The sequence below is a fragment of the Lithobates pipiens genome, unplaced genomic scaffold (genome assembly GCF_037356315.1).
Source record: "Lithobates pipiens isolate NorthernLeopardFrog02 unplaced genomic scaffold, aLitPip1_a1.2 Scaffold_18, whole genome shotgun sequence".
NCBI classification, from domain to species: Eukaryota; Metazoa; Chordata; class Amphibia; order Anura; family Ranidae; genus Lithobates; species Lithobates pipiens.
This window is the reverse complement of record NW_027507758.1, coordinates 216,656,047-216,682,037: the sequence shown is the minus strand read 5'-3', so window position 1 is coordinate 216,682,037 and position 25,991 is coordinate 216,656,047. Positions and strand designations below refer to the sequence as shown.

Sequence of the window (25,991 nt, the reverse complement as noted above, 5' to 3'; positions counted from 1 at the left end):
CGGTTCCTCTCTCCCCTCTCTCTCCTCTCTGTACTGATCTGTACAGTGGAGGGGAGAAATCTAATGGCAGCCACAGCCATCCCAGCAATAGCCTGCCAATACTCTGCAATACTTACCCTGCCAATACTCTGCAATACATACCCTGCCAATACTCTGCAATACATACCCTGTCAATACTCTGCAATACATACCCGGCCAATACTCTGCAATACATACCCTGTCAATACTCTGCAATACATACCCTGTCAATACTCTGCAATACATACCCTGTCAATACTCTGCAATACATACCCGGTCAATACTCTGCAATACATACCCTGTCAATACTCTGCAATACATACCCTGCCAATACTCTGGAATACATACCCTGCCAATACTCTGCAATACATACCCTGCCAATACTCTGCAATACATACCCTGCCAATACTTGCCCTGCCAATACTTGCCCTGCCAATACTTGCCCTGCCAATACTTGCCCTGCCAATACTTGCCCTGCCAATACTTGCCCTGCCAATACTTGCCCTGCCAATACTTGCCCTGCCAATACTCGCCCTGCCAATACTCTGCAATGCCCTGCCAATACTTGCCCTGCCAATACTCTGCAATACCCTGCCCTGCCAATACCCTGCCCTGCCAATACCCTGCCATACCCATCCATGCTCAGCCAATATTACATTGGGGGAGATAACGTGGATATTACAGTGGGGGAGATGTATATTGCAGTGGGGACTAAATGGTGGTGGCATTTTCACAGGTTTTTGCAAATTCAATTATTATTTGCTGATCCGAAAAATTATCCGATCCGTGACTCTGATCCGAGGAACGATACGATCCGTGAGTTTTTTGATCCGTTGCACCCCTACGCTTCATGCCAAATCATGTACTTGCAGCTGCGGGCATCACCCATTTTTTTTAGAGCTAGTGGTCAGCTCTCTCATGGCTCCCCATCCCTCCATAAAGAGTACATGTCACTGCCTATTACTGTCTCACAAGTGATGTTTAGATTCCTTGTGACAGCAATAAAGGTAATCAGATTTATTTATTTTTATTTTTTATGGGACGGTGTTAATTAAAAAAATAAAGTGTCCCCATGTGCTTGCGCGACAAAGAAAATGCATATGTAAGTTACACCTGCAAATGTAAACAGTGTTCAAATCACACATGTGAGGTATTGCCATGATCGTTTGGAGCAAGAACAATAATTCTAGCAAAAAACCTTCTCTGTAACTCTAAACAGGTAACCTTTTAAATTTTTGTAAACATATAACCTATGGAGATTTTTAAGTACTGTAGTTCATCCACGAGTGCATGCAATTTTAATGCGTAACATGTTGGATATCTATTTACTTAGCGTAACATCATCTTTATCAAATCGGTGCAATCATTTTCAAAAAGCCAAAAAATTATGTAACACGTAGCGCTCAATAGGTGAATGCTTAACCTCACCCTACCTAAAAATAAAAACAAAATGACAGTAACATTCACATGTATACCCGTAGATATATATAATCAGTGCTAAACATACAAAAAAAAATATATAAATAAATATCCCAGAAATTATATATATATATATATATATATATATATATATATATATATATATATATATATATATATATATATATATATATATATATATATAATTTAGGCTTCATGCACACGAGATGCTGTTAAATGCGTGTTCAGAGGCAGTTAGACAGTTTTTTCAACTGCCCCTGAACTCATTCAATGTTATCCTATGTGTCCATGTACACATTCTAGTTTTTTGCTGTTTTTATGCAGTTGCGTTTAAATTTCCAAGTTTCAGAAGCAAAACGCGGTAAGACGCCACTACCGCGTTTTGCCGCATTTTCGTTTATAAGCGTTTTTAAAGGTGACCTTTTTTTTTTACATTAAAAATCTCAAAAATTATTGCAAATGATGAAAAACCATTTAAAAAATTGTTTAAACAATTGCAAGTGAACAATCCACAACTTGTGGCAAGTGACATGGCAGGTGGCAAGTGATGTGGCAAGTGGACAATCCACAACTTGTGGCAAGTGGACAATCCACAACTTGTGGCAGGTGACATGGCAAGTGACCTGGCAGGTGACGTGACAAGTGGACAATCCACAACTTGTGGCAGGTGACGTGGTAAGTGACTTGCAAGTGGACAATCCACAACTTGTGGCAGGTGACGTGGCAAGTGGACAATCCACAACATGCGGCAAGTGACCTGGCAGGTAACGTGGCAAGTGGACAATCCACAACTTTTGGCAGGTGACGTGGCAAGTGGACAATCCACAACTTGTGGCAAGTGACATGGCAGGTGGAAAGTGACGTGGCAAGTGGACAATCCACAACTTGTGGCAAGTGAAGTGGCAAGTGGACAATCCACAACATGCGGCAGGTGACGTGGCAGGTGACGTGGCAAGTGACCTGGCAAGTGACCTGGCAGGTGACGTGGCAAGTGGACAATTCACAACTTGTGGCAGGTGATGTGGCAAGTGGACAATCCACAACTTGTGGCAAGTGACCTGGCAAGTGACCTGGCAAGTGACCTGGCAAGTGACCTGGCAAGTGACCTGGCAAGTGACCTTGCAAGTGACCTGGCAAGTGACCTGGCAGGTGACGTGGCAAGTGGACAATCCACAACTTGTGGCAGGTGACGTGGCAAGTGGACAATCCACAACTTGTGGCAGGTGACGTGGCAAGTGACCTGGCAGGTGACGTGGCAAGTGGACACTCCACAACTTGTGGCAGGTGACGTGGCAAGTGGACAATCCAGAACTTGTGGCAGGTAATGTGGCAAGTGACGTGGCAAGTGACGTGGCAAGTGGACAATCCACAACTTGTGGCAGGTGTCGTGGCAAGTGACGTGGCAAGTGGACAATCCACAACTTGTGGCAGGTGACGTGGCAAGTAACACGCTAAATACAAGTACACTGCTGCTCTCACAGCTGCTGCTACTCACTCTGGTCTCACAAAATTGCTGAAATAGTTAATACTGTTTTTTGAGCTGGGGAGGGTCTATGATGTCAGCTTAACTAAACGCTTCTAGACGCAAACGCGGTAAAATGCCGCTAAATCGCGGTAAAAATCGCAGCGTAATCGCAATTTTAAAAACGTGTCCAGCAGAGTTTGCATCTGCGTCTCGTGTGCATGAAGCCTTAATTACCCAAAATATCCCAGTGCAATTAAATCCCATAAATATTACAAGTACTCAAAATTAATTAAAGTACATAAAAAATCAGTGAATAAAATAAAAATATATATATCAATCTGAATAAATAAAATCCAGTTGGTGAAGTCCACGTGAAAAGTGATAATCAGTGTCTGCCAAAATTAATTTGCTCCTTCACCACACCAGCTGTGATCGTGAAAACCCCCCATTGTGGGTGCACTCACCGGCTCATAAGCCTCACACTCACGTGTTTGGCAAGACAAGCTTTATATCCTCTAAATAGATGCCCGCTGTATACCACCAGACTTGCGAAGCTCATGTGTCTTGATCCCTTCTCATCAAGTCATATATAAATATACCTTGCAAAAGAATGATAGTAGAAGCCTCCAATAGCGTAATACAGTTAAGCACTTTAATTCAAATAAACCAAAATTCAATGCACTCACATGAAAAATAAATGAACAAGCCAAAATATAAATCCACTCCACACTTGAGATATCTCAATATCCTGGGGCATTGGTGGTCACGGCGGACCTTTAACTAGAGAAACAAATTGCTTCCTTCTCACCCCTCCTCACACTCGGTCTCGCACGGCTGATTAGAGGCCAGTGTGGGTGTTTCCGGCAATCTCCTTTGTTTTCCTCCGTTTTCCTCCGTCTAGCACCGCACGTCACCCAGAGCTCAAGCTAATCCACAACTACTTTCGACAGATAGCAAACATCTTTCACAATATGCAAAAAAAAGTTGGGCTAACTTTACTGTTTTCTAATTTTTTAATTAAAAAATGTTTTTTCCCCCCAAAAAACTGGATTTGAAAAATCACAGCACAAATATAGTGTGACACCCATTGACTTCTATGGGCAGGCGGATGTCAGCCAAAATGTGTCCGCTGACACCTGCCTGCCATCCAACCTGACAAGATCTGCTCAAAACAGATGGATGGCGATACATTCGCCATCCATCCATCGGATCGGATGAAAATGGACAAGCTGTTATTTTCATCCCATCTCCCCATAGAGAACAGTGGGGCTCTGATAGGTGAGCAGAGACAGACCAATCATCCGGCTGCTCATCAGGGATCAACAGATCCCCCACTGAGCTAGCAGAGTCCGTCCAGCAGATCCGCCCCGTGCAAAAGGGGCCTAGAGAAACTTACACCCCTCTGGAATTTTTCACTCTGAGAGTGTGATTCAGTTCAGGACTTTGACTAGACAAATACTGCTTGAGGTAATTGTAGCCGTTTAAGTGCACTTGCAACAGAAATAATTCATTAGGCTGCTTTCACACTGGGGCGGGAGCAGCGTCGGCGGTAAAGCGCCGCTATTTTTAGCGGCGCTTTACCGTCATTTTAGCGGCGGTGTGCGGGCGCTAGCGGGGTGGTTTTAACCCCCGCTAGCGTCCGAAAAGGGGTTAAACCCGCCCGCAAAGCGCCGCTGCAGCGGCGCTTTGCCGGCGGTATTGCCGCGGTGTCCCATTGATTTCAATGGGTAGGAGCGGTATAGGAGCGGTGAATACACCGCTCCTTCACCGCTGCAAAGATGCGGCTAGCAGGACTTTTTTCACCGTCCTGCCAGCGCATCGCTCCAGTGTGAAAGCCGGGCTTTCACACTGGAGTTAAAGGGGCCGGTTTTTTTCAGGCGTTACACAGGCGCTATATTTAGCGCTGTAACGCCTGAATATCGCCCCAGTGTGAAAGCAGCCTTACTGTCCATGATACTTTATTTGCACTAAGATGCAATTTGTTAGACTGCTTGAACCTTGATGTTAGTGCAAATAAAGTATTACAGACAGTACTCATTTGTCACCAGACAAATCCATAATCCTGCATTTCCTCTTTTTGAGCCATTCCTTGGTGCATTTGCTAGTGTGCTTTAGAACTAGAATTATGTTGAAAGAACCAATTCTGGTTCAACGAACTTTCAAATAGCCTCCCATTCTCATCAAGCACAGTTTGAAATAATGTAGAATTCATAGTTGAGTCAATGATTGCATGCTTCCCATGTCCTGAAGCAGCAAAACAACCCTAATTCATAAGCTTTTCACTTCCTTTCTTCACAATTGATGTCTGCAGATTTAACAATGAACTTTTTGGGTTATCAGAGACGTATTTTAGCATTAAACAAAAAGCTGTTTGGTTTATTGCTGGACCATATAGTCCTGGACTAATTAGATAATTTGAAATTCAAATCACAGCAGAAAAAAAAATGTATTTGGAATAATTTGTAAAAATGTTTTTCTATATTTCTACAGAAATACACTGTCAGCATGGATTTTTTGAGGAATTTTGAACGTCAGTGTGGGTCCCAAGCTAGCGTGAAGAGGTTGCGTGCTCATCCTTCCTACCACAGTTTTAACAACAGATGGAATTTGCCTGTGTATTTTCAGATAAGGTAAACACAGGAGTTACCTTTTTTTTTTATATCCTTGGGTTAAACTTTTAGTACTCTGCTAAAAAAAAATCTTTGAGGGACACATGTTCTACACCTCTGTGTTTTATAATTATTCTTTTGGGACTTCTTTGCTATAAAACTGAATTATGCTGAGGATAGGATAGCGTTTTATTTTTAAATTTGTGTTTTGAATGGCATCAGATATATCTTGGACTGCAACTGCCCTGTAATTTTTTTACTTGTACCAATAGAAGTTCTCAAAGTTGGGGGCAGTATTTTAACCTAAAATGATTTGGTCTGAGATCTGTTGTTGGGTTTTTGCCAGCTGCTAACATGATCTTGGGCATCTAAAACTATCTTGCTGAAATAAAATGGATCTGTGTGTTTTTTTTTATTTATTTTTTTATTTAGGTCTCCAATAAGGTTTTAAATAAATATTTATTTTGTATAGTATGTGCAATAATGGTCTGCCATACTCAGCATCTTACGTCATCTTGATTGGTCAGTTTGGGGTGATGTAATTCCTGTTCATGCATGTAGATGTTCAATCATCCCAGCTCCTTACATGCCTAGATTGTACACTGCGTTTCACACAGGCACGCTGAGATTGTACAAGAACCTTTGTTTGCAAAAAAAAAACTGTCACAGATCAGCTGCGGCGCTGATCTGTGTCTCAACTTTACTGCTGTAGGTCGGCTGGCACCTGTTGTTCCACTAGCTGGTGTTCAGCTGTGTGCCCTCTGCAGCTATGGGTGTCACTGCCGCTCACCTGTTGCCCAATATATGATTCCTTACTGCTACTTACTGTCCAGCCCCTCATGTGCTTCTCTATTTAAATCCCTTTCAAACCAGCTACTGGTTGCTTGAGCAACATTTGTTTCTGAGGCCCCTTCATGTAACCTGTTTTACCTGACCTCTCGTTAACTGATCTCTTGTGTGTCAACCCGGCTTGTTCTGGTTACGTTGTCTGCACCCCGCCCTGACCTTGGCTCACTATCCGGCTCTCCTTTGCTTCATCCATCCATCCTTGTCTAACAGTGTCTTCTGGTACTTCCCTAGCGAGCAGGGTGAACCCGGGGGTCGTGACCTGGGTTCAGCACGCAGCTAAGCCCAAACCCTCGTGAGGGGGTCCCTGGCAGAATACCGGCTGGTCCTTAGACTCCACTCCCTGGGGGATTCCGTGTCACCTGCTCGCCTGTGGGCTCACTAAGTAGTACCGTGACAAAAACATTGCTGCTAGATTAGGAATGCCACTCAAGCTGGGAAAGCTAAAGCTAAGAAAGGTGCAGGCTGCCAAAGGTGCTCATCCGAATTGATGGATGTATAAAATCAAAGAAGTGCAGCACTCCCTTCCAGACAACTTAGTGTAAACTTGAAAATGCCCTCAGCCCATGAGTCTCTGTCAAAGCCACGGCCCCTGACATGTTTAGCTCCACTCACCAGTTTAAGCTCCAGTCGGAGAAGCAAAGCATGTCAGGCTTTGGTGGAGAGTAATGGGCTAAGGCCGTTTTTTCAAATCATCCTCCAGGACAGTCTCTGAGAGACCTAGAGCTCCTACCTTCGGGACAGGAAACATGTAAACACTAAACGATCTAACATAAAAGGCGGTCCTCAGTATTCATTTTTCCTCCGAAAGGCTAGGTGGCACGTGGAAGGAACTTAGTGGAGCTTCGGAGTACTAGTGGTTGACCTAGGAGGCTTCCCTAACAGTTAAAGCTGTACCTTCTTTGCCTGGCAGGATCACTCCCTAGGGAAGAGGAATTGCTTGCATTCTACCTTGGGGAGAGAGATGACCACTGGTGACTGATCACCAGCTCCCCCTGTGTAGCCTGGCTGGCTCAGCGTTCCTCACTTGATGAGGAGGATTAATCCAGCGTTTGACGTCATCAGTGGTTCCGGCCTCATTAAAACGGCACAGGGGACCTTATTTACTAATGGCCTCTCTGGCTTTGAGATGTAGCCGTGAGCTGTGTTGCCTGCAAGCTAGCTGATCCTGTGGCTGCCTCGCCTAGCTAGTGAAGGGGAATCCCTCTGTCCGGAGGGGCCCTTAAATGTTCACCCCTCCTGGGCGGTGGGACTGCTGTGGGCCTGCTTCACCCAGGGAGGAGACTTGGGAGAGGTAGATGGAGGCAGCTTGGCCCCCCTCTCCTGGGTTACCACCGGGGGGCTGCCCTATGCTTCCCCGACCCCAAGCATACCGGAGGGCGGGCGGGTCGTACATCGGCCTGTCCCCTCCGTGAAACTAGAAGCACTCTCCGGCAGGGACACGGATCAAAGAAGCCAGAACAGATATGGATATGCAGGAGACATTGCAGGTACTAGCTTAAAGCAGAGCAATGGGTCTACGTGCCCGACTGAGACCATCTTCTCTTTGCCTCCCTGGACAAGACAAACAGGTGTAATTGTTTCTTGCAGTTTACATGACTTGTACTTGGTACTGGCATACCTGTCTTGTGTGTACTCAAGTGTATTCCTTTGTTAAAATCTTTCAAAATAAAGATTTTACAAAAAAAAAAGTGCAGGGAGCAGGGAAATCGGGTTGCTGGGGCTGTAGTTGACCAAGCATGGCCATGGGGGAAAAAAAGCGCTCGAAGCAGCATTGACAACCCTGTGCACTCGCAGGCAAGATAATCTACTGCATCTGGCACTAGCTCCTCTCGGGTAGGTTTGGGGATTCTGGTCACTCTGGCAAATCCTGGGGAGGTTTTTTCTTACTGGGCTATGGGCTATAGGTATAGGTGGCTGTTGAAGACGAAATGGCATCAACCTTTAAATCTTTTAAGGGGTTTATAGACAAAATGCCAGATCCCGCATTGCCCATTATACCGATCCCCATCCAGGGGGTGGGAGAGGATCCAGAAGACAATCCCAGGTCCCAAGCCTCTCCGCAGGCCGATTTGGCTTCAGAGGATGACTTTAGATGAGAAGGTGACTGTGACAGAACAAACTGTCACTGTGTGTTTTGGAAGGGGCTGTGGGCTCGCCTCCTACCCACAAACTATGTCCCAGCAAAGAACATGATATTTGGAGGGCTACTTGCCGTCTCCCACCAGCTGGAGAAGATGCTACCTCCAGACATTTGTGTCCAGATTCGCCAGTCATCGGAACCAGGTGAATGCGGTATCTCTGGCTGGGCTTGTGGAGTCGTTCCTGGCTACCTAAGATAATGTAATGTAATGCTGCATCCCTTCTCTCCCCCCCCCCCTCTTCTTGTTGTGTTAATTGTGTTGGGTCATGGCATGTAGACAAAAGGTCTGGTCTGGAGACACATCCCAGAAGGGGATGTATAAGGAAGGGGCTGCCTGCTTGTCATAATCCCTTCGTGTGCTTCAACTGTAGTTGCTTGAATATATATACAAGTGTTGAGTTTCCATTAGTTCTTCCTTGTCCCCTACCCCCCTATGACCAGGCTAAGGGGAGTGTCCCTAGCTATGTTAAAAGCGTATGTTTGGCACTTAATAAACAGTTTATGCTCTGGATGTTTAACCCTCAGCACCTGTGTGGCTTGTCTCGTGATTGAGGGGTTAAGGGCTGGTTATGGCGAATCTGCAGTCTGCGGGTGCGTTTGGAGGACAGGAGACACAGGTCTGGCGGAGATGCCCAGCAGTGGTATCAGAGATCCATCACAGTGACTCCTCCAGGGGCTCGATGCAAGCTGTCCCTAGATCATGTGGACAATCTGCTTTAAGCCATCTATAACTCCTTAGAAATTGAGGAAGAGCGAGTACAGCTGAAAAGCATGACCTGATGTATCAAGGGTGTTCCCAGTCCATAGTTCCGTGGTGGATTCCATCAAGTTAGACTGGGAGAATCCAGGAAGAAAGCCCTTTTCAGGAGGCCTGAAAAGGTTTGTTTCCCTTTGAGGAGGATGACCTTATGACATCCTGCTTTCCCGCAGTACCGTGGGCAAGATTTCACCAGCGTCCCCTGCTGTTATTTCAGATTCAAAATTGGAACGGAAGCAGACACATCTTCTAGATTCTAATTCTTCTTCCTTCAAAGACCAAGAGGTCACTGTGCACAGGTTGTGCTGAGCCCGCCACCACCAGAGGCGTATAGTGGGCCACTCCGCAGACAGTGATCCTAACCACTGATGCCAGTCATTTCAGTTAGGGTGCACGTCTGGGCAGCAGGGTAGCCCAGGGGACCTGGTCCCCAAGAGAAGCTCAGATGTCTTCGAATTAGAGGGAGTTATTGGCAGTCCAGCCGGCGGTGAATGCTTTCCTGGTGGATCTGGAGGACTGTCACCTCCCAGGTTCACGCGTAACCATGGTTACATACATCAACAAACAGGGTGGTATGAGAAGTTAGCCATTGCAAGCAAATGCGGGCAACATTTTTTTTCTTGGGCCGAGCAGAAGTTTGCTTCAATCTCAGCCATTCACCCAACAAAGTTTTTAAAATTCGCTTGCGGATTGAGTCACGACACAAGGTCTCGCAGTCTCTCGAAAGTGGGGGATACCGGAAATAGATCTGTTTTGCATTCCAAGAGGAACAGCAAAGCCAAAAAGGTTTTTCTAACTAGATCCAAAGGATCAGGCTATAGGGATAGACACCCTGGCAATCCTTGGATGTTCAGCCCTTTCATGTGCTTTTCCCTCATTGAGGCTAATTCCACAAGTATTTGGGAGATTTCTCCCAGGAAAAAAAGACAGGCTCATCGTGGTGACCCCTTTCTGGCCAAAAAGGCCATGGTTCTCTATGCTGCAAAGCCTGGCTGCAGTGCCCCTGATCTTTCTCCCAGAGCGGGGACCAGTTCCTCACCCCCAGGTGACAGCGTTGAAGCTGTCCGCCTGGCTTCTGAGGAACAACTTGTAAAAACTCATGTTTTTTTAGAAAGGGTGATGAAAATCTTAGTTAGCTGTCCCAAGCCCATTACCAGGGCCATCTACTCTAAAGTATGGAAAAAGTTTAACTCTTGGATGTCAGACCAAAGAGGTAGAGTCCCAGATATCCCAGCAATCTTGGAGTTTTTTTCAGAACAGGGCAGACCAGGGGCTCTGTTAGCACCCAAAAGGTGCAGGCCTCGGCATTTTCCTCCAGAGCTCTCTGCAGCAAGGGATTGTCAGATGTCAGATTTCTTAAAGGCTTTGTCTAGATCTAAGCCAGCTGCAATTAAGTCCTGTCCAGCCTAGAATCTTTCTTTGGTCCTTTAAAGTGTTATTGTACCCTTTTGAGCCTATGGAGTAATCATCCATAAAATGGCTAACCCTAAAAACTATTTTCTTGGTGGCAATCACATCGGCCCCAAGGGTCAGAGATTTGCAGGCCCTTTCCTGTAGGGAACAATTCTTGTCTATATGTGAGGATAGGAAGGATAATTCTCAAAACAGATCCTGCGTTTCTCCCCAAGGTATGCTCAGGCTTTCATAGATCCCAGAATATCCTCTTGCCCACCTTTTTATTCCACTCCTGCTAACAAGGAAGAGGAAATGTTCAGTCGGTTAGACATTAGTACAAGTCTTTTGTTATATATTAAAAATTTTAAAGAATTTAGAAAGTCAAATTCTTTGTTTATAGTTTTTTTGTGTGCATGCAGTGGTCAGGATCCACCAAAGGTTGTTTAGATTAGCTATTGCTGAATGTTATAGCCACCAAGGAACTACACCTCCATTTATCAGTGCACACTCAACCAGAGCCTTGTCGGCATCATGGGCAGAGAGCTGGTGCCTCACCAGAACAGATTTGCAAAGCTGTTGCAATGGTCCAGCTACTCTAGCTTTGTGAAGCACTGTCGCCTGGATCTGCTCACAGGCACAGATCAGGCGTATATGGATGTAAGGTCCTCCAGGCAGTAAGAGGTAAGTTCTTGCTCATCGTCTGAGGCTGTCCTAGAAGATGATTTCAGAAAACCAGAGTTACTTATCGGTAACTCCTTTTCTAAGACTCTTCCTTGACAGCTGGAATTCCCTCTCTGAACTTATTTCTGGCATTATATTATCATGCTGTGATTGTTTTGTCTCCTAGTGCCTTCCTACAGCCCTTGGTGATACTGAGGTGTGAGCCTGGAGGACCGCCTTCTTATATTGGATTGTTTACATGTTTCCTGTCCCAAAGGGAGGAGCTCTAGGTCTCAGAGGCTGTCCTGGAAAAGTTACCAGTAAGTCTACCTCCGGTTTTCAAGCTAGGTTGGCTAAATGGGAGTGCGGCACTGCTTTGTTTTTATACGTGCAAAAAAGACTTATCTTCTGCAAAAAAAAAAGCCTTTCAGTGAGCATTTTTTTCAGCTAAAGTTCATTTTAAACCTTTAGGAAATGCTGGTGATTACAGGAAATTACAAGTCAACTAATGCGGCTGGAGTTCAGCTTTAAAGGGCGAGGTCACCTTTCAGAGCATGTTACATGTTAAACCCATTTACGATGTAACATGCTCCTGTCCACCGACCACCAGCGCCCCCATGCTCTGTGACAATGGGTGGGGGATTTTCTTTGAAAACAGGGTGGCCATGCGGAGCTCTACACATTTCCTGTGAATGAGTAAACTGCAAGTACCGTCAGGTCTCAATGAACTACTGCAAGGGTGCTGGTGAGCTCTTATAGTTCATTGATTCTTCTTGCCAGGTACAGGCAGACAGTGTGCTTAGAGTCTACAGGATCCTGGAATTGCACCCACAATCTGCTGATCACAGGTGCAGTGCTTTACAGGATGTAATGTAAAAAAAATAATGAATGCACATTTTTTACATCGAAAAAGATAAGCATTTTTATTTTATCTTTTATGAAAGGTGAACTTGGCATTTAAATACATCCCAGAGAGCACTTTTAATTTTGACAACTTTTTGTAGTAATATATGCTCACCGGCCACTTTATTAGGAATACCTTGCTAGTACCGATTTGGACCCCCTTTTACCTTCATTCTTCGTGGCATAGATTCAACAAGGTGTTAAACATTCCTCAGAGATTTTGGTCCATATTGACATGATAGCATCACGCAGTTGCTACAGATTTGTCAGCTGCCCATCCATGATGTAAATCTCTTGTTCCACCACATCCCAAATGTGCTCTATGGGATTGAGATCTGGTGACTGTGTAGGCCATTGGAGTACAGTGAACTCATTGTCGTGTTCAAGAAACCCGTGGTGAGATGATTTGAGCTTTGTGACATGGTACATTAGCCTGCTGGAAGTAACCATCAGAAGATGGGTACACTGTAGTCATAAAGGGATGGACCTGCTCAGCAACAATACTCGGTAGGCCGTGTAATTTAAATTATATTCAATTGGTACTAAGGGGCCCAAAGTGTGCCAAGAAAATATCCCCCTCACCATTACACCCCTACCACCAGCCTAAACCTTTGATACAAGGCAGGATCAATCCATGCTTTCATGTTTACGCCAAATTCGGACCCTACCATCTGAATGTTGCAGTTGAAATCGAGATTTATCAGACCAGGCATTTTTTCCAATTTTGGTGAGCCTGTGCAATTTGTAGCCCCGGTTTCCTGTGCTTTGCTGACAGGAGTGCCACCTGGTGTGGTCTTCTGCTGCTGTAGCCCATCTGTTTCAAGGTTCTGTGTTGTGCATTCAGAGATGGCATACCTTTGTTTTAACAAGTGGTTATTTGAGCTACCGTTGCTTTTCCATCACCTCCAACCAGTCTGCCCTTTCTCTTTTGACATCAACAAGGCATTTTCCTCCACACAATTGCCACTCACTGGATATTTTCTCTTTTCCGGACCATTCTCTGTAAACCCTAGAGATGGTTGTATGTGAAAATCCCAGCAGATTAGCAGTTTTTTAAATATTCATACCAGCCCATCTGGCACCAACAACAATGCCATGTTCAAAGTCGCTTAAATCCCCTTTCTTCCCCATTCTGATGCTCAATTTAAGCGTCAGCAAGTCATCTTCACCACATCTACATGCCTAAATGCATTGAATTGCTGCCATGTAATTTGCTGATTTAGCAATGTGTTACCAATCATTTAAACAGATGTACCTAATAAAGTGGCCAGTGAGTGTATAGTTAATGTAACTCATTGTGCTTTTCTTGCAAATAATTGGTATCTCTTTTTTTTTTATCCTTTCAAGGTTTAAGGAAATAGCAGGACGTTTAGAATCTGCATTAGTATCTCCCATGCAAGATGTTTCAGGTATATTTTATTTGTTTGTTACAAATTTTTGTATTTAAATATGATTTCAGTTAATTTCTGAACGAAATACTAAGCTTAGCAAACTGGGAATCTGTTATTTATGTGAGGAATTGCTTGTTCTAAGGAAACAGGTCTCATATAGACTTGAGGTCGGATGGCGGCAAAAATTGTGCAGTTGAGTTGCATCTTTGTCGCCTGCCAACCGCAGAAAAATATGTTTACAAGCTGCGGCGTCAATGGTTCACATCACGGCCATGTCCAAGTTAACCTGACATGTGCCGCTTGGCAAGTGTTGCATCGCTTCCTCACTGCCTGTCAGCCTCTGGAACGCAATCCTAATACAAATCTGGCTTCAGAGGCATTGGAGATTTAGACGCACGTCTAAATCTACCCAAAAACATTTTGCAAAATGTTTTGACGCTCTTTTACCTGACATGGTGTCCGAAACCATGAATCAGACTGAGACAGAAGTACAGTTAATCATACTTGTTTAATAATAATAAAAAGGTAAACAGACTAAGCGTAGTTAATACATATGAAACTAGTCTGCTGCTACTGAAAATAACCTCCCCAAAAAAATTCAATAGCTCTACCGTGCCAAAACAAGCAATAAAATGCAACAAAATATCAGTGAAAAAACAGCTGCTACTTTCGTGAAACTATAAACAAACAAATTAAACTATACCTAAAAAATGTATACTGCAAATAATAATTAGGAAATAATTTAACCACTTCAGTTCCGGACCAATAAACACCTTAAGGACCAGAGGTCTTTTTGCAATTTCGCACTGCGCTGCTTTAACTGGTAATTGCGCGGTCATGCAATATTGCACCCAAACGAAATTTGCGTCCTTTTCTTCCCACAAATAGAGCTTTCTTTTGATGGTATTTGATTGCCTCTGCGATTTTTTTTTTTTGCGATATAAATGAAAAAAGAGCGAAAATTTTGAAAAAAAAAGATATTTTCTTCTTTTTGTTATAAGAAAAATCGAATAAACTAAATTTTAGTCATACATTGAGGGCAAAATTTATTCAGCCACATGTCTTTAGTAAAAAAAATGTCAATAAGCGTATATTTTTTGGTTTGCGCAAAAGTTATAGCGTCTACAAACTAGAGTACATTTTCTGGAATTTACACAGCTTTTAATTTATGACTGCCGATCTCATTTCTTGAGGTGCTAAAATGGCAGGGCAGTACAAATCCCCCCCAAATGACCCCATTTTGGAAAGTAGACACCCCAAGGAAATTGCTGATGGGTATGTTGAGCCCATTGAATATTTATTTTTTTTGTCCTAAGGGATTGAATAATGACAAAAAAAAAAATAAAAATTTTTTTTTACAAAAAGTTGTCACTAAATGATATATTGCTCACACATGCCATGGTTATATGTGAAATGACACCCCAAAATACATTCTGCTGCTTCTCCCGAGTACGGGGATACCACATGTGTGGGACTTTTTGGGAGTCTAGTCGCGCACGGCACCCCGAAAACCAATCACCACCTTCAGGATTTCTAAGGGTGCAAATTTTTGATTTAACTCCTCACTACCTATCACAGTTTCGAAGGCCATAAAATGCCAAAATAGCACAAAACCCCCCCAAATGACCCCATTTTGGAAAGTAGACACCCCAAGCTATTTACTGAGAGGCATGTTGAGTCCATGGAATATTTTATATTTTGCCAAAAGTTGCGGGAATATTACAAACTTTTTTTTTTTTGCACAAAGTTGTCACTAAATGATATATTGCTCACACATGCTATGGGCAGAAGTCAAATTACACCCCAAAATAAATTCTGCTGCTTCTCCCGAGTACGGGGATACCACATGTGGGGGACTTTTTGGGAGCCTAGTTAACTAGCTACCTAGCGACACTAGCGACACTGATGCAGCGTTCAGAAAAATTATCGCTTAGTGACACTGGCAAAAGGGGGTGAAAGGGTTAACTAGCGGAAATCAGGGGGTTAAAACCATTATTGGGTAGTATATCGGGGTACCTAGCGCTATAAAAACCTGGCGGTGAACCTAAAAAAATAACTAGCTACCTAGCGACTGTAGCGACACTAATGCAGCGATCAGAAAAACGATCGCTTAGTGACACTGGCAAAAGGGGGTGAAAGGGTTAACTAGCGGCAATCAGGGGGTTAAAAACATTATTGGGTAGTATATCGGGGTACCTAGCGATATAAAAACCTGGCGGTGAACCTAAAAAAATAACTAGCTACCTAGCGACACATGCAGCGATCAGAAAAATGATCGCTTAGTGACACTGGCAAAAGGGGGTGAAAGGGTTAACTAGCGGCAATCAGGGGGTTAAAAACATTATTGGGTAGTATATCGGGGTACCTAGCGCTATAAAAACCTGGCGGTGAACCTAAAAAAATAACTAGCTACCTAGCGACTGTAGCGACACTAATGCAGCGATCAGAAAAACGATCGCTTAGTGACACTGGCAAAAGGGGGTGAAAGGGTTAACTAGCGGCAATCAGGGGGTTAAAAACATTATTGGGTAGTATATCGGGGTACCTAGCGATATAAAAACCTGGCGGTGAACCTAAAAAAATAACTAGCTACCTAGCGACACTAGCGACACATGCAGCGATCAGAAAAATGATCGCTTAGTGACACTGGCAAAAGGGGGTGAAAGGGTTAACTCTAGGGGCAATCAGGGGGTTAAATCTTTATTGGGGGGTGATAGGGGGCTACCCTGGACCTAACACTAACTGTCCTGACAGTTTTTACTGTCACAACTGACACTGAATGCATTGATCAGTAAAGAAATGATCAATGCAATCAGTGACACTGTGACGAGGGGGGGCGGGGGGGGATCGGGGGGCGATCGGGGGGGGGGATCGGGGGGGGTTTGTGTGCCTGTGTGTACCTACATGTCAGTGTAGTGTTTGTGCAGACTTACTTTTACTCTTCTCCTCGTAGTCCGGTCAAAAAGACCGCCCCGAGGAGAATGACATCACTTCCTCCTTCCTGTGTAAACAATACACAGGGGAGGAAGCTTCTCATTGGCCAGGAGCGATCCAGAGGGGGTGGCCGAAAACGAACGGCCATCCCCTCATCACGGAGCGCTCCTGCACCGAATCGGACCGCCGTAACCAGCGGGAGGGGGTCCGATGGGACCCCCCACCCGCTGGAAGGCAATCACGTAGATGTACGTGATTCTGCCTGCCTGTGCCATTGTGCTGACGTACAATGGCAATACGGCGGTCCTGAAGTGGTTAAGTAGCGCTCAATAACATTAATGAGTGATCTAAAAAAATCAATAACTATACACATAACACCCCGTGATAAAGTGCTATATAAATAAAGTCCATTGATAAAGTGCAGGAAAAGAACAGAAATTTATATTCATCCAATCCTTCAATCTTCCACCACACCAATGTGTCTGTGATTCCTTTCCCAATGAAATCGCACTCACCAGCTGATGTTGCCTCCCACTCTCGTGTTTGGCAAAAGAGCAGACCTGGGTCAATCACACGATTACTTCTAACCAAGCATGTTCATATGTAAAAAATAAAAAAAGTGCTCCACATAGCGTGATGCTGTAAAACTACCGTATATACTCGAGTATAGGCCGACCCGAATATAAGCCGAGGCCCCCAATTTACCACAAAAAAACTGGGAAACTTATTGACTCGTGTATAAGCCGAGGGTGAGACATGCCTGTCCATCCCTGTGTGTCCGTCCATCCCTGTGTGTCCGTCCATCCCTGTGTGTCCGTCCATCCCTGTGTGTCCGTCCATCCCTGTGTGTCCGTCCATCCCTGTGTGTCCGTCCATCCCTGTGTGTCCGTCCATCCCTGTGTGTCCGTCCATCCCTGTGTGTCCGTCCATCCCTGTGTGTGCAGCCTACCTGTGTCCCGAGCCTGCGTCCCGAGCCTGCGTGCTTCTGCCATGCCAGGATCGCCGCTCTTCTCGTCTGACAGACGGCGTCGGCGCCTCGGCGGCCATTCCACTGTTCAAAAGCCGCGCCTCCGTCTGTGATAGGCGGAACACTCCATTTCCCAGCAGTCTGTGTTCCGCCTATCACGGACATCCTCGTCCGTAGTATGAGGATGAGCGGATGTCCGTGATAGGCGGACCACTGACTGCTGGGAAATTGAGTGTTCCGCCTATCACAGACAGGGAGGCACGGCTTTTGAATAGTAGAATGGCCGCCGTCTGTCTGCTCGACACGCTGATCGGGCAGGCAGACGGCGATGACTCGAGTATAAGCCGAGGGGGGCACTTTCAGCCTCAAAAAAGAGGCTGAAAATCTCGGCTTATACTCGAGTATATACGGTAATTAAAATATTTCACAACCACACTTCAATGTTTCCACTCACATATTTTTGAACTTGGTGCTAGCAAAATAAAATCTCACAGCAAACTATGTGCAAACAAGTTGTGGTGGTGCACTACGGTCGCGGTGGATCCAAAGTGTGCCTCAACTCCCACCCACTCCGTGATCACCGTTCGTTGGGAAGATATACGGGTCCCAAGCAGTCTAACATCTACTCCGACCAATTATGACCTGCTCCGGTTTCCAAACCACTCCGATCGGTACCGTCCGATACCGATCCGATACCGTCAATAAAATCTATGTCAGTGTGGCCACTCCCCCGACATGTTTCTTCATACCGACTTCTTCTTCCTAGGGATTGGCCACATGGACACCAACTCTTCCTTTATATGCATTTCCTCCCGGAAGTCATGGCTAGCTCAGAAGTCGCACCTGCGTACATTCCTTCTAACCGATCACTTCCATATATGCTTTTGCCCACACTAGTTGGTCCACGTCATGGTTGCGTACATACCATCCAATCACTCGTTTCCGGCTATACTTTTTACCCACACTAGTTAACCCGCGCTTGCGCACACAGCTCACCACCGCGATCGTATAGCACCAATCTATGTGACGGAAAAATGTAATACATGTTCCCTCAGTACTATTATACTATCCAATCATTACCACACTACATGATAAATATTGTAGTGTTTTGCAAATTTAAAATTAAAAAGTGGATGACCTGTCCTTAACCACCTCAGTACAGTGCACTTGCGCCCCCTTCCTGACCAGACCAATTTTCAGCTTTCAGCGCTCTCACAGTTTGAATGACAATTACTCAGTCATGCAACACTGTACCCATATGAAACTTGCGTTCCTTTGTCATAAATTTTTGCTAATTAGTAATTTTTCTTCATACATTTTGGCCAAAATTTATACTGCTACATATATTTGGTAAAAATAACCCACATTAGTGTATATTATTTGGTCTTTGTAAAAGTTATAGAGTCTACAAACTATGGTGCCAATCACTGAAAATTGATCACATCTGATCAGGCCTTCAGTGCATCAGGTGTATCATTTCTTGAGACACTAACAAGTCTGGAAAGTACAAATACCCCCCCAAATGACCCCTTTTTAGAAAGTAGACATTCCAGGGTATTAAGTAGCATGGTGAGTTTTTTCCCACAATTCTTTGCAAAATGAAGATTTTTTTTTCTTTATCATTTTTTTTACAAAATTGTCATATCAGGTTATTTCTCACACACAGCATATGCATACAACAAATTACACCACAAAATACATTCTGCTACTCTTCCCAATTATGGCAATACCACATGTGTGAGACTTTTACACAGCCTGGCCACATACAGAACACCAACATTGAAGTAGCACTTTCAGATGTTCTACGAGCAAAAATGATCATTTCTCAACCACCTACTACACTTTTGAAGGCCCTGGAGTACCGGGACAATGGAATTTCCCATAAAATGACCACATCTTGGAAAGCAAACACCCCAACGTATAATCTGTGAGGCATAATGAGTCTTTTGAACGGTTCATTTTTTTCCAGAAGTTTTTGGAATATGTGGGAAAAAAATGAAAACTTTTTATTTTTTTTACACAAAGTTGTCAATTTATAAGCTATTTCTAACACATAGCATGTATATAGCAAAAATTACACCCCAAAACACATTCTGCTACTCCTTCCGAGTATGGCAATACCACATGTGTAGGACTTTTTACACAGCCTGGTCACAGAGAGAGGCCGTAGATGTAGTACGTTCAGGCGTTCTAGGAGCATAAATGACACATCTCATTTCATTCCTACCTATCACACTTTTGAAGGTCCTGGAGCACCAGGACAGTGCAATTACCCACAAAATGACCCCATTTTGGAAAGCAAACACCCCAACATAAATTCTGAGGCATGGGCTGCAAATAGGTACTCTGATGGGCTGCAGATAGGTACTCTGATGTCCTGGTGACAGGTACTCGGGTACTCTGATGGCCTGGTGACAGGTTCTCTGATGGCCTGGTGACTGGTATTTGGGTACTCTGAAGGGCAGCGATAGGTACTCAGGTACTCATATGGACTGTGACAGGTACTCGGGTACTCAGATGAACTGTGACAGGTACTCAGATGGACTGGGACAGGTACTCGGGTACTCAGATGGACTGGGACAGGTACTCGGGTACTCGGATGGACTGGGACAGGTACTCAGGTACTCGGATGGGCTGTGACAGGTACTCGGATGGGCTGTGACAGGTACTCGGATGGGCTGTGACAGGTACTCGGATGGGCTGTGACAGGTACTCGGATGGGCTGTGACAGGTACTCGGATGGGCTGTGACAGGTACTCGGATGGGCTGTGACAGGTACTCGGATGGGCTGTGACAGGTACTCGGATGGGCTGTGACAGGTACTCGGATGGGCTGTGACAGGTACTCGGATGGGCTGTGACAGGTACTCGGATGGGCTGTGACAGGTACTCGGATGGGCTGTGACAGGTACTCGGATGGGCTGTGACAGGTGCTCGGATGGGCTGTGACAGGTGCTCGGATGGGCTGTGACAGGTACTCGGATGGGCTGTGACAGGTACTCGGTTACTTTGATGTGCCGTAGCAGGTACTCGGTTGCTTTGATGTGCCGTGGCAGGTACTCGGTTGCTTTGATGTGCCGTGGCAGGTACTCAGGTACTCGGGTACTCTGATGGGCCGTGACAGGTACTCGGGTACTCTGATGGGCCGTGACAGGTACTCGGGTACTCTGATGGGCCGTGACAGGTACTCGGGTACCCTCTCCTGATGTTGCCCATGTGTTCTGCTATACAAACTTTTAAAAGTCTTTTAGTTCTACCTTCATAGAACAGTCCACATGGGCACCACATGAGATAAACATGCGAAGAATTACAAGTAATTAACTTTTTAATGTCAAAAGATTCACCATCCCCATTAGTGAAGCTAGTTCTACCCTTATTGCTAATATTGTCTGTCCTACAACATACACTCTTTCTACGGGCATACAACCCTTTCAGGTCAATTTTCAAAACCGGTCGGTCTGGAGGATCCAGAATTTTTTTTAACTATTCGATCCCCAAAATTTGGGGCCCACCTATAGATGAGTTTTGGTTGGACTTGCAATATTTGCCCTAAATGCCTATCCCGGCACAAAATGTGCCAATATTTTCTATAGATGTCCTCTATTTCTTTATATTGGTAATTAAAGTCGGATATGAATCCTAATTGATGTTGATTATCAGCCCCCTTTACATTAGGTTTATTTTTTAGACAATCCTCCCTTGGGACCTCCAAAACTACCTGAATGCTTTTATTTAAAGACTCCTCAACATATCCTTTTTGTACAAATCTGCTTTTCAGCAGATCAGCTTGTTGATGATAATCATTCACTTCAGTACAGTTACGTCGAACTCTCAACATTTGTCCCCTGGGTATATTTTTAATCCAGGAGGGGTGATGTCCACTTCTAATAGATAAGTAGCTGTTACGGTCTGTGGGTTTAAAATAGACTTTAGTGCTTAACGTATTGTTCTCCTTAAAGATGACCACATCCTAGAAATTGATACGGTTCTCACTGATCTGATAGTCCAATTTAATATTGTTCAGATTCAGAGTATTAACAAAATCCACAGCAGATTCATGTGACCCTTCCCAAACAATCAGAAGGTCATCAATGAATCTCCTGTAGAACTTCAATTGTGGACGGCTCTGGCTAAACACGTACCTATCCTCCCACTCAGCCATAAACAAGTTGGCCAGGCTGGGAGCAAGTTTTGCTCCCATCGCCACGCCAACCTGTTGTGAATAGAAGTGCCCATTCCACCAAAAGTAATTGTGAGTCATGCAGTAATCCAGTGCTTGACCCAAAAATCGCTTCTGTACACGTGGGATGTCATCTCTTTTACTGAGGGCCCAGTTCAAGGCTAAAGATGCGTCTTCATGTTGTATAATATTATACAATATGCACACATCAGCTGTAAGCAAATGTCTCCACTGTAGTGCTCAACTGTACCTCTTCCAACAAAGACAGCAGATCAGACGTATCTTTCAAATAAGCTCTAGTAGCCTTGACACTGGGCTGGAGGAATTTGTCAAGATACTCACCCAACCTAGCCGTCACAGATCCTATGCCATTGACAATAGGACATGGCGGGGGTATCTGGGTGTTTTTATGTACTTTGGGCAGCGTGTAGATAATCGGGATCCTGCACACGCTCGGAACTAGATATCTCCTCCCTTTTGAATTTAGGGCATTTGATCCCTAACCCCATTCAACCAACAGATCCAACTGAAATCTATAAGACTCAGTCGGGTCTGCCTCAAGTTTCCTATAGGTGACTGTATCCCCCAATAATGTGTTGAGTTGGTCACTATAAAAGGATTTGTCCATCAATACAACACCCCCCCCCCTTATCAGCAGAGCATATGGTGATGTCCTTTCTCTCCTCAAGAGATTTGATTCCTTCCTCAATGTATCTAGGATTAATCCCTCTCTTAGGGACCATTTCCTCTATATCCTTCAATACCAAGCTCTTAAAAACCTCTATATAATGATTACTTGGATTTTGAGGGTTGAAAATAGGCTTGTTTCTCAGACCACTATCGATCTTTTCAGATCCATAATGGACTTTGGGTAGATTAGCTCCAGATTGACTTAAAAAATATTTTTTAATATTCAATGTCCTTACAAATTTGTGTGTGTCTATATATGCATCAAATTTGTGCAGACTTTTCTTCGGGGGAAAATTCAGGCCTAAACTGAGTACATTCAACTCTCTATGATTCAATTCAGTATTGCTAAGGTTATATATTCCTTTTAGTTAATTGTCCCTCGCACGTTTTCTTAAATTGTTTCCGTTGACCTGATCTGCACCCCCTTCTCCTTTTTGGAATGGTGCTCCCTGTTGTTGTGTTGAACCACTTCTCTCTATTGCCAAAAGAGAGTGGGAGGCGACATCAGCTGGTGAGTGCGATTTTAATTGGGAGAGGAATCAGACACATTGGTGTGGTGGAGGATTGAAGGATTGGATGAATATTAATTTCTGTTTTCCTGCACTTTATCAATGGACTTTATTTATATAGTACTTTATCACGGGGTGTTATGTGTATAGTTTTTGGTTATTTTTTTTTTTATTTTTTTTTAGATCACTCTTTAAAGTTATTGAGCGCTACTTAAATTATTTCCTAATTATTATTTGCAGTACACATTTCTTAGGTATAGTTTAATTTGTTTTTAGTTAATACATAGCAAGGTGTAGTAGTACAGCAAGCAGGATCAGGAGCCAGAAGGGATGTCAGCCGAGGAAGTCTTCAACAGGAACGCAGGAGTAAAGTTTCTGTGATGTGACCAAAGGTGAAGGTAGAGATGAAGTGAGCTGGACTGTTTTAAGTAGGCAGAACTGACGAGCAGATCAACAGCTGAGTCACTGTGGAGAGAAAGGAGCTGGCAATTAGCCGACAGCTGAGCGGCCAGCTCAGAGAAGGAAGGGCTGAGCCCAGCCCTGACAGTACCCCCTCTTCAACATTCCCCCACCCTCGGAGGATCACTGGGCTTGAGGGGAAAATGTCTATGGAAATCACGGATGAGGACAGGGTCATATACGTCCGAGGATGAGACCCAAGAGCGTTCCTCCGGACCGTACCACTTCCAATGCACTAGGTACTGTACGCACCCACAGAACCTACGGGAGTCAACAATGGATTTGTTTTTCATACTCCTCGTGGTTCTCAGCCTGTAAAGGGTGAGGGTGTGGCACAGAGTTGGTAAATCCTGTGACAGATACAGAAGGGCCCAATAAACCAAGGTGCGAACTTCAAAGAAGGAACACCTAAGTCGGAGGTTGCAAGACAACAGCCAGACTGTCACCAACCTGGTAGGAAGGCGCAGGCAGGCGTCTGCAGTCAGCATGGATTCTGTACCTATCGTTAGCGTGTCGCAAAGCCTCCTGGACTTGTGCCCAAGTGGAACGAAGACCACGGAGATGCTCCTCTAATGCAGGAATACTCTACGGAATAAACAAGGCAGGCAACACGGAGGGTTGGAAACCATAGTTTGCCATAAACAGGGAAGCTGACTTGAAGGCACTATTGTAAGCAAACTCCGCCCACGGTAAGAGGTCTAACCAGTTGTTATGCTAGACAGAAAGATGGCAACGTAGAAATTGCTCCAAGGACTAATTGACATGTTCTGTGGCCCAATTAGACTGCGGGTGATACACAGAGGAGAAAGCAAGCTGAATATCCAACTGCACAAAAGGCTCGCCAGAACCAGGACACAAACTGACTACCCCTGTCTGAGACATTCACCTTGGGTAGCCCATGTAAGTGGAAGATCTCCCGAGCAAAAATAGAAGCCAGTTCCTTAGAAGTAGGCAACTTCTTGAGTACAATACAATGCAACATTTTTGAGAACCGACAACCACCATGAGGGTAACAGCATTGCTCTGGGAGTTGGGTAACTCCACAATGAAATCCATAGACAGGTGGTTCCAGGGCCTCTCTCCATTAGGTATGGGTTGTAGGAGGCCCACTGGAAGGTATCGTGGAGTCTTACTCCTAGCACAGACGAAACAGGCAGCTATGAAGGTGGTTACATCAGCACGTAGACTAGGCCACCGGAATTTTTGGGAAATGGCCCAAAAGAGTTGATTCTTCCGAGGGTGGCCAGCAGCCTTGGGAGAATGGTAAGTCCTGGAGCACGGCAGTACGGAGACTCTCGGTAACAAAGCAGCGGTCACAAGGTTTCTCAGGAGGAGAATCGACCTGAGCAGCAAGAATTTTGTCACCCAAAGGAGAAGTAAGACTGGTGTAAACTGTAGCCAGAATACGATCAGGAGCAATCGCGGGAACTGGAACCGACTCCATCTTGAAAGTGGAGGAAAATTGTTGACAAGGTGTCAGCCCTTACATTCTTAGTACCAGGTAAGAATGAGACAATGTAACTAAAACTCGCCAAGAAAAGAGCCCATCGCGCCCTTCTGGGAGAGAGGAGCTTAGCCTCAGACAAGACTGAGAATCTTATGGTCGGTAAGGATGAGAACCAGCACAGTGGTACCTTCAAGGAGGTGTCTCCATTCTTTCAAGGCTAAAATGATCGCGAACAGCTCTCTGTCACCAATCTCGTAATTGCACTCCACCAGTGACAATTTCTAGGAAAAGTAGCCACAGGGATGCATAATGCACTCAGAGTTAGAACATTGAGACAGAAGGGTGCCAACTCTAGTCTTGGAAGCATCAACTTCTAGTCTAAAAGGCAATGTAGGATCAGGGTGTGCCAACACAGGATCAGACACAAAGGCAACTTTGAGACTCTCAAAGGCCTTAATGGACTCTGGAGACCAACTCTGTGGGTTGCCGTCTTTCCTGGTCATCTCATCTCTGGTCAAGACCCTGACTGATAAGTTACGAATAAACTTATGATAATAGTTTGCAAAGCCAAGAAAACGCTGCAGAGGACGTAAACTCATGGGTCCAGGCCACTCTAGGACCGCTGAAAGTTTCACTCGGTCCATCGAAAAATCAGCAGTGGAAAGGACATAGCCCAGGAATTTCACCTGTTCACAATGGAATTCGCACTTTTCCAATTTACAAGAGTTTGTTCTCTCATTCTCTGACACACACGGCAGACGTGGGTGGTGGCTTTCCAGGGACTTGGAAAATGTGAGTATATAATCGCGATAAACCACCACACATAACTGCAACAAATCTGAGGACATGCGTTAATGAACTCCTGGAAAACTGCTGGAACATTATAAAGGCCAAAAGGCATTACGAGATACTCATAATGACCTGATCTGGTATTAAACGCAGTTTTATACTCCTTGCCCTCCTTAATCCTGATGAGATTGTATGCCCCTCCTTAATCAAGCTTTGTGAAAACCGTTGCTCCCTTGAGGCAGTCAAATACTCCGTAATCAACGGAATGGGATAGGCATTCTTAATCATGAAACTATTGAGACCCCTATAATTGATAGAAGGTCTCAGTTCACCACTCTTCTTCTTCACAAAAAAGAAACCAGCACCAGCAGGAGACAGGGATTTGCGGAT

General features: G+C 44.7%; 1 protein-coding gene across 3 annotated transcripts in view; it reads left to right on the top strand.

Annotated features, from left to right (window-relative positions):
- COG2 (component of oligomeric golgi complex 2) overlaps nt 1-25,991 on the top strand; it is a 442,013-nt gene that overhangs the window by 246,255 nt on the left and 169,767 nt on the right. For all 3 annotated transcript variants that reach the window (XM_077486570.1, XM_077486569.1, XM_077486571.1), the window contains 2 exons: nt 5,414-5,553; nt 13,584-13,645. In XM_077486570.1, the coding sequence (XP_077342696.1) occupies nt 5,414-5,553; nt 13,584-13,645 (202 nt within the window). The remainder of the gene's footprint in view (nt 1-5,413; nt 5,554-13,583; nt 13,646-25,991) is intronic.